Below are 9,689 nucleotides of genomic sequence, written 5' to 3'. Positions count from 1 at the left end.
CACTTTAAGTATATCATGCCACTCCCTTCTGGCTTGTAGAGTTTCTGCTGAGAAATCAGCTGTTAACCTTATGGGGGTTCCCTTATATGTTATTTGTCCTTTTTCCCTTGCTGCTTTCAATAATTTTTCTTTGTCTTTAATTTTTGCCAATTTGATTACTATGTGTCTCGGCGTGTTTCTCCTTGGGTTTATCCTGTATGGGACTCCCTGTGGTTCCTGGACTTGGATGGCTATTTCGTTTCCCGTGTTAGGGAAGTTTTCGACTATAATCTCTTCAAATATTTTCTCAGGTCCTTTCTCTCTCTCTTCTCCTTCTGGGACCCCTATAATGCGAATGTTGTTGCGTTTAATGTTGTCCCAGATGTCTCTTAGGCTGTCTTCATTTCTTTTCATTCTTTCTTTCTTCTGTTCCGCAGCAGTGAATTCCACCATTCTGTCTTCCAGGTCACTTATCCGTACTTCTGCCTCAGTTATTCTGCTATTGATTCCTTCTAGTGTAGTTTTCATTTCAATTATTATATTGTTCATCTCTGTCTCGATCTTTGCCTCTGTTCTTTTTCCAAGGTCCTGGATCATCTTCACTATCGTTATTCTGAATTCTTTTTCTGGAAGGTTGCCTATCTCCACTTCATTTAGTTGTTTTTTTGGGGGTTTTATCTTGTTCCTTCATCTGGTACATAGCCCTCTGCCTTTTCATCTTGTCTATCTTTCTGTGAATGTGGTGTTTGTTCCACAGTCTGCAGGATTGTAGTTCTTCTTGCTTCTGCTGTCTGCCCTCTGGTGGATGCGGCTATCTAAGAGGTGTGCAAGTTTCCTGATGGGAGGGACTGGTGGTGGGTAGAGCTGGGTGTTGCTCTGGTGGGCAGAGCTCAATAAAACTTTAATCCACTTGACTGCTGATGGGTGGGGCTGGGTTCCCTTCCTGTTGGTTGTTTGGCCTGAGGCAACCCAACACTGGAGCCTACCTGGGCTCTTTGGTGGGGCTAATGGCAGACTCTCGGAGGGATCTGCCAAGGAGTACTCCCCTGAACTTCTGCTGCCAGTGTTCTTGTCCTCATGGTGAGATGGAGCCACCCCCAACCTCTGCAGGAGACCGTCCCACAGTAGCAGGTAGGTCTGGTTCAGACTCCCCTGGGGTTACCATTCCTTCCCCTGCGTCCTGATGTGCACACTACTTTGTGTGTGCCCTCCAAGAGTGGAGTCTCTGTTTTCTGCAGTCCTGTCGAAGTCCTGCAATCAAATCCCGCTAGCCTTCAAAGTCTGATTCTCTAGGAATTCCTCCTCCCGTGGCCGGACCCCCTGGTTTGGAAGCCTGACATGGGGCTCAGAACCTTCACTCCAGTGGGTGGACTTCTGTGATATAAATGTTCTCCAGTATGTGAGTCACCCACCCAGCAGTTATGGGATTTTATTTTATTGTGATTGCACCCCTCTTACCGTCTCATTGTGGTTTCTCATTTGTCTTTGAATGTGGGGTATCTTTTTTGGTGAGTTCCAGTGTCTTCCTGTGAATGATTGTTCAGCAGTTAGTTGTGATTCTGGTGTTCTCACAAGAGGGAGTGAGAGCACGTCCTTCTATTCCTCCATCTTGAACCAATCTCCTTGCCTTCATTCTTGAATGATTATATTTAGTGATTTTGATATGCATTGCCCTTACAGCAAATGAGGTTGAGTATCTTTTCATGTGCTTATCAGCCATTTATATATCTTCTTTGGAGAGGTGTGGTATAATTCCTTTGCCTATTTTAAATTGGATTATTTTTCTTTTTATTGTTGATTTTAAGACTTCTTTATATAATGTAGATAGTCTATCCTTATCAGATATATGGTTTTCAAAAATTTTCTCCCATTTTGTGGGTCTTTTCATTTTCTTGATAGTGTCCTTAGAAGCACAAAAATTTAAAATTTTGATGACGTCCAGTTTTTATCTTTTTTTCTTTATATATGACACTTTAGGTGTCATAGCTAAGAAACCATTGCCTAATCAGAGTTCTTGAAGACTTTATCAGTGTTTTCTTCTAAGTGTTTTATAATTGTAGCTCTTGCATTTGGTTTTGATATATTTTGAAAGTATATGGCATGAGGTAGGGGTCCAACTTCATTGTTTTTTTGTGTGGATATTCAGTTGTCCCAGCACTATTTGTTAAAAACACTGTTTTTCCCCCTATTGAATGGTCTTGGCAGCCTTGTTGAAAATTAATTTACTGTATTTCTGGATTCTCAATTCTATTCCAGTGATTTATATGTATATATTTGATTTTGTTGACCACTTTCCTTTGCAAATGCTTATCTTCTTGTTTTAGACAGTTTGTCATCTTGGGTCTCTTTGTTTCTCTTGTCACAGAGTCTTCTTTCCCTTACTCCTAAAGCCACAGTCTCAAGGGCTCCAGCTTTTTTTTTTTTTTTTTTTTTTTTTAAATCTTCCCCAGTTCATGTGCACGCATATAGTATGCCCTGGCCCTCCTCTCCATCTCAGGACAGCTGTACCTTGAATCCTGTAAGTAATCTTCCACCATGCTTTCTTTTCCCTTATTTTTTATTTTTAAAATTTTTTTAGCTGTGCCACCCAGCTTGCGGGATCTTAGTTCCCCAACCAGGGATTGAACCCGGGCCCTTGGCAGTGAAAGCATGGAGTCCTTAACTGGACTGCCCACTGGACTGCCAGGGAATTCCCTCCCTCCCTCTATGTTTTTAAAAATTTATTTATTCATTTATTTAATTTTTGGCTGCATTGGGTCTTCGCTGCTGCACGTGGGCTTTCTCTAGTTGCAGTGAGCGGGGGCTACTCCTTGTTGCGGAGGGCAGGCTTCTCATTGTGGTGGCTTCTCTTGTTGCAGAGCACAGGCTCTAGGTGTGCGGGCTTCAGTAGTTGTGGCACATGGGCTTCAGTAGTTGTGGCTCATGGGCTCTAGAGCACAGGCTCAGTAGTTGTGGCGCACGGGCTTAGTTGCTCCGTGGCATGTGGGATCTTCCTGGACCAGGGCTCGAACCCTTGTCCCCTGCATTGGCAGGCAGATTCTTAACCACTGTGCCACCAGGGAAGCCCCCCTCCCTCCCTCTTAATAATCAAAGTTTATCATATCATTTGACCCCTGCATTTATAATTTACTACTGTTCTTTCCTGGGCTCTTACTGTGGCTTTCTGACCCATATTATTGGCCAGGTTTATTATACATGCTTTTGTTAGGTTGACCCTGATTTCCCTCTTTGGCTCAGGGATTCTTCTTTGTACTCTATCCATGGCCTATCTACCCATCATCATATCCACTCCCCCATCATCTGATGCTTCTATACACATTCTTTACTTCCAAGTTAGACTAGAGAACTCAGCCCTCAAACACGCGTTTTTGTTGTATACCCAGCTTGTTAAGTGGTTCTGAGAACATAGGCATTAAGCATTACAAATCCTGTCTCTCTCATTTACTATTAGGAGAAATAGTAACTAACTTAATCAAGTTAAGTTAGTTACTATTAAGTTAGTTAACTTGTCTAAGCTTTAGTTATCTCTTTTGTAAAGAAAGGCTAATACCACTTACTTTCTATGTGGTTCATAGGATTAAATAAAATATGCGTAGTGCCATGGATGGGCATTTAATAAATGTTAGATATTACTATGTTGCTGTTCCTTTTGCTTGAGGTGCCAGTTCCCTTAACTCTACTGCCCCAAGTTCTTCCTATCCTTTGAGGGTAGAGTCCATTTCAGAGCACCATGTCTTCAATAAAACTGTTGTTGGCATTTCACTTATACCCCAAACTGGTCGTTAGTGCTTCCTTTTTTGACCCTATGCTACTTTGTGCCTTTCTTAAAGCTCATATGTTAAAAATGCCACATAATTTCTGTATGATTACTTTCCTTTCTGGTTTATAAACCATTTGAAAGCAGAGGTAAGTCTTGCTCAGCTTCATATCCCTGGCACTGGATTTATTTGTTTGTTTTAGTGTGTAATATGCTCTCAATAAATAGGTGGAATTCTTTTTATTGTATAAGGCCAATATTTCTTATTTAATATCCCTTGCTTAAAATTAATATTAGGCAAATATCTTTTTCTGCAAGGCTTTAGAGGCAACTTCTTACATGAGTAAATAACTTTTCCTGATATATTCCCATAGCACCTTGTCCACAGTGCTATTGTAATTTTGACTGCATTGTAATATTCCCTAATTTGTGGGCCCTTTTGAGTACAGGCGCCTTGTCTTAATCAGCTTTTAATTGTTCGCTTGTCTGTCTTCCCCCCTCCATAGAGCTCCATGAGGACATGGGCTGTTTCTTGAGCACTATATCGCTGGCCTTTAATATATAGTGGGTGCTCAAATATTTGTTGAATAAATAAATGAATGGTTGAGCTCTGTCTTTTTAAGTACCATAAAATAACATTTTTGTTACGTATCCACATAATTGTCATATCTCTGTATCTTAGATCCAGGAAAACTTTTAACTATGAAATTCTTCATTGTGAGTTATTTCTGACCTGACAAATACACAGAGCTTGTCTTTGCTCTTAATACTATATTGTGCTTCTTAGCCTAATTAATATATGAATCGGAGGGTGAATTTAACTTTTTCCCCCTAATCTCACATTCTGCAACTAAATTTGATAGCTAGGAGAAATTTGGTAGGTCTCTTCGGAAGTAGCTAGGCTTCTAGGACTTCCCTGGTGGCACAGTGGTTAAGAATCCGCCTGCCAATGCAGGGGACACGGGTTCGATCCCTGGTCCGGGAAGATCCCACATGCCGTCTAGCAACTAAGCCTGTGCACCACAACTACTGAGCCTGCACTCTAGAGCCCGCAAGCCACAGCTATTGAAGCCTGTGTACCTAGAGCCAGTGCTCCGCAACAAGAGAAGCCACTGCAGTGAGAAGCCCGCGCACCACAACGAAGAGTAGCCCCCCACTTGCCACAACTAAAGAAAGCCTGCACACAGCAACGAGGATCCAACGTAGCCCAAAATAAATAAATTAAAAAAAAAAAAAAGAAGTAGCTAGGCTTCTTGATAGTGCACTTTTTTTTACATTTGTGGAAGAGATGAGAGAGTGAATAGCCTTTAGGCTTTAATCTGAAGTGGACATGTTCAGCCAAGGGAGGGAGTAATTTTCCAGGAATCCAAAGATAGTCACCATAGAGGCACTGTCAGTATAACTGGTGGAACAGACACAGCCCTGGCCCTACAGTTGCTTTCAGCTATAAGAAAAGAGAAACGATAGGCACCTTAAATGATTATTATTAGAAACACATAACAAAAATGTATAAGTTATTTTACAAGTTTCTAGGAAATGTTATCAGTAACTTCTTAGCTTTGTTGAAGCCAGGATTGTATAAGTTGGATATTCCTAATAACTGTAGTAAAATGTATGTTTTTAGCCTAATTTTAAACATTATGGATATAATACCTGTTATAGAAAATGTTTTCATAAGTACAGAATAATGTAAAGAGTCAGATTGTAACCTAGTATAACTATTATTTGTCTTTTTTTAAAAAAAAATTATTTATTTTATTTTTTTGGCTGCATCGGGTCTTAGTTGCTGCACGCGGGATCTTCGTTGAGGCATGCGGATCTTTCGTTGTGGCCCATGGGCTTCTCTCAAGTTGTGGTGTGTGGGTTTTCTCTCTCTAGTTGTGGCGTGCGGGCTCCAGAGTACTTGGACTCTGTGGTTTGTGGCACTTGGGCACTCTTGTTGAGGTGCTTGAGCTCAGTAGTTGTGGCGCACGGGCTCAGTTGCCCCACGGCATGTGGGATCTCAGTTCCCCGACCAGGGATCAAACCCACGTCCCCTGCATTGGAAGGCAGATTCTTTACCCTTGGACCACCAGGGAAGTCCCTATTTGTCTTTTGACTCCAGTCTTTTCTGTATTTTTTTAAACACAGATTACATACATTTATCATTTCATCTTTTTTTTTCTGCTTAAGGTTTCATCACAAGCCTTAACATTTTTTTCCATATATGTGTTAATATTTGCATAATAGTCAGTTGTAGGCTTTACCATAATTTACTTAACTAGATGCTTGGTTGAGCATTTAAGCTGTTGGAGGTGTTTTGCTATGAGGAAAATGAATGAGTCAGTGACTGAACATACCAGTGAGTTTCTGTTTGAGCTGTATGCATTAGGTAGTTGTGATGCTTAGTGAAGTATGATGGTCCTACATAATGGTTGCTGTGTTTCTGTATCATTCTGTGGATGTGAGGGTAGATTGCATTAGATCCATTTTATTCTCCCATTCAAATCTTGAATTTTTTTTTTCCATTAGGATACATATAATGGTCCTTCTTGGAAAGGAGTATTATTAGATCAGTTGAAAGAAGTATTTTTAAGGCTCTTGATACATAGTGCTAAATCACTCTCTAGATATTGTGCTTTTACCAGGAATGTATGAAGGTGCTTTTCTTAGGGACAGCTAGAAAACAAAACAAAGAAACAACAAAAATAAAAATCGTTAAACTAAATTCTGCACATGAAATATACAAAGTTTGAATTATTTTTATTTTTTAAAAATGTAGACCAGTTATTTGGTTCATTCTGCTGAGTTTGTTTTTCTATTCTGTAAAACAGGTGATTTGATGAAGAGTGCTGCTGGAGAGTTTGCAGATGATCCCTGCTCCTCTGTGAAGCGTGGCAACATGGTTCGGGCAGCTCGAGCTTTGCTCTCTGCTGTTACCCGGTTGCTTATTTTGGCTGACATGGCAGATGTCTACAAATTACTTGTTCAGCTGAAAGTTGTAAGTATAGGCCTATGTCTGTAATTTGTTCTGTCACAGCGAGGCTGCTGCTGGCCATACTTAGTTCAACATTTCTTAGAGTTTGGTTTGGTTTTGAACTTGGTTTACCTAAATGGACCAGGAATGTTTTTAATTTCCACTCACTCCTCTGTTCCAAGTAAACATCATACTGGCTCTGCTGTGAACCTGTGTTGTCTTTGTTCTAATAAAGAATTTGCAGAAAAGGTTTTGTTTTGACTCCTTCCCTTTTTGTGGTAGTGATTAAACATTTCCTTGTACCAGTAGAGTTCCAGAGTTGAGAAATCAAGATATGTTAAATTGTATCCTTTTAGATGGAAGTCACAATAATGCTGTCCTTCCCTACCTCCCATAAAACTCCCATGTAGTAGCTGCTCAAATGTTTGAGGGCCATGTAAATTGAAGAGGAAGTTTGGATTGCTATGTGAGTAGCTGTCGAAAGGAATAAAAAATTCTAGATCTTCTTTATGTACAGACTTGTATTGTTGAGAATTTTTCTTTTGGGGGGGTGTGTTTTATAGGTAGAAGATGGTATCTTGAAACTGAGGAATGCTGGCACTGAACAGGACTTGGGAATACAATATAAGGCCCTGAAACCCGAAGTGGATAAGCTGAACATTATGGCAGCCAAAAGACAACAGGTAACAACCATGATTTGAGGATACATATAAGTTGTTTATATTATTACCTAGTGGGAAAAATCGATTTTACCTAAGTTTTCAAAAGGTACTGATAGGTCCCTCTGCTAATACAGTTCCATTAAAATATTTAGTTTATGATGTGTCCTTTCAGTATTGTTAATAAAGTTAGTATTAAGTTGTATTCATGTTTTGCTCCTATTTTGATTCCTGTGAAAATTTTACTTTAGGTAGCTTAGCAGTTTGTGATAGTGTCTGGGGAAGTGATAGGCTTTTGTTCTGTGTGTTCAAGGATGAACTTGAGTTGATGGTGGAGTTTAATTCAAACTTTTAAAAACCTTAAACCAGTCAAAACATATTGGAATTACTTCTATACCAGAAAGTACCTCACCCTCCATATTTTGTAACTTTTAAAGTGTTACTTAACCATTCATTATTAGTAGTTTTCATAGTGTTAGGAATTTGTGTTGTGTGGTATGTGGATCAGTGTTCTTATTTTTCCAGCCTTTGCTAGCCCTTTGGCATTTTGCTGTTGGGGTGCTTGAAGTCTTCCCTGTGCCCTTCCTGGATGCTGTGTGTTAGATGTGTGTTCCTTAGGGGGGATGCATGTGTCACCATCCAGCTCTTATAATTTCCATAGTCCTGGTCAAGCTTGTGCTATTCTTATTTTTAAAGAGGGCTGAGACGATGAATTCTTTATTTTAAAAATTAATTAATTAATTAATTTTTGGCTGCGTTGGGTCTTCGTTGCTGTGCGCGGGCTTTCTCTAGTTGCGGCGAGCAGGGGCTACTCTTCGTTGCGGTGCTCGGGCTTCTTTTGTTGCAGAGCACGGGCTCTAGGTGCACGGGCTTCAGTAGTTGTGCCACGCAGGCTCAGTAGTTGTGGCTCACGGGCTTAGTTGCTCCGCAGCACGTGGGATCTTCCTGGACCAGGGCTCGAACCCGTGTCCCCTGCATTGTCAGGCAGATTCTTAACCACTGCGCCACCAGGAAAGTCATGAATTCTTATTATTGTTAGCCAATGTAATTGAATTTGAAAAAAGTTATTGCCACTTTATTTTTTTGTAGTTGAAAATCATACATGTGCATTAAATTATTAACCCACCATTACTATTAACATTTAGGTATATGTATTTCCAGTTTGGTTAAAATATTTTATGCTGCAGTTTACAGAAAACCCAGCTCCAAAACTGCTTGAACATTGAGGGGTTTATATTCTCGCTAATTAGAAGCCCCAAGTTAGGTTAAGTGACTTCAGGGTTGTTAAATTTAAAGGCTTTGCAGTATCATCAAGGATTCAGTTTCTTGACATTTTCCAGCATTGCCATCTTCAGTGTGCCTGGCACTGGATGGCTGTAGAAGCTCTAGGTATGACATTTGCATGCATCAATATGTCCAGTGAGAAAGAAAAGGACTGTTTCTTCCATATGTCTCTCGTTATAAGCAAATGATCTAGAAGCCTCTAACAGATTTGCCCTAAATATGGATTGTATAACATACCCATTCCTTACTAATCATTGGTAAGAGGACAGCAGTTAACTCTGTCTGACTCAGAGTAATGAAGATCTGCCTTCTTGTCTGTGACAGGGGTAGCCTTCCTGAGAATAGGAACATTCAGCAAGAACTCTGACAGGCATGAGGAACATGGGGTCAATACTGTAAATGTCCAATATATGACAGCCTCAGCTTTGGAGACTTCAGCTTTCATTTAGTTACATTTACATTAGTATAAAATTCTACCCCACAGGATTGAGAGAATTAAATTAAAGAAAGTGTGTGAAGTATTTAATATAGTGCCAGACACTCAGTAGGCCCTCAGCAGTGGGCAGTTGGTGAATAGTAGTTATTGCTCATATTTTAAGCTGTAAGGTGTGATCAGACTGAATCTGTACATATGAGATCCTGGTTTTACATTTCCAGTACTTAATATTACACATGATAATATAGCTAGATTTGTTGTATTGCCTGAGTAATTTAGTTAGTGTAGGCTCAGTGTGCTTTTATCATTTGGCCTTGTGTTGGCTTATGTTTCCATCACATAAATCACAAGTAGTTTTTTCTTTTTGAATTTTTGAATTCTACAGGTTCTTATTAGGTATCCATTTTATACATATTAGTGTATATATGTCAATCCCAGTCTCCCAATTCATCACCCCCCCCACCCCCTGCCACTTCACCCCCTTGGTGTCCATATGTTTGTTCTCTACATCTGTGTCTCTATTTCTGCCCTGCAAACTGGTTCATCTGTACCATTTTTCTAGGTTCCACATATATGCGTTAATATACGGTATTTGTTTTGTCTCTTTCTGACTTACTT

At 40.0% G+C, this 9,689-nt stretch overlaps 1 protein-coding gene across 2 annotated transcripts in view; it reads left to right on the top strand.

The window, feature by feature from the left end:
- Nucleotides 1-9,689, top strand: part of CTNNA1 (catenin alpha 1) — a 197,764-nt gene that overhangs the window by 71,120 nt on the left and 116,955 nt on the right. For both annotated transcript variants that reach the window (XM_007108937.4, XM_028493272.2), the window contains 2 exons: nucleotides 6,550-6,716; nucleotides 7,256-7,375. In XM_007108937.4, the coding sequence (XP_007108999.1) occupies nucleotides 6,550-6,716; nucleotides 7,256-7,375 (287 nt within the window). The remainder of the gene's footprint in view (nucleotides 1-6,549; nucleotides 6,717-7,255; nucleotides 7,376-9,689) is intronic.

The sequence above is a fragment of the Physeter macrocephalus genome, chromosome 8, assembly GCF_002837175.3.
Source record: "Physeter macrocephalus isolate SW-GA chromosome 8, ASM283717v5, whole genome shotgun sequence".
In the NCBI taxonomy this organism is placed as follows: domain Eukaryota; kingdom Metazoa; phylum Chordata; class Mammalia; order Artiodactyla; family Physeteridae; genus Physeter; species Physeter macrocephalus.
This window is presented reverse-complemented; position numbering and strand designations above follow the sequence as displayed.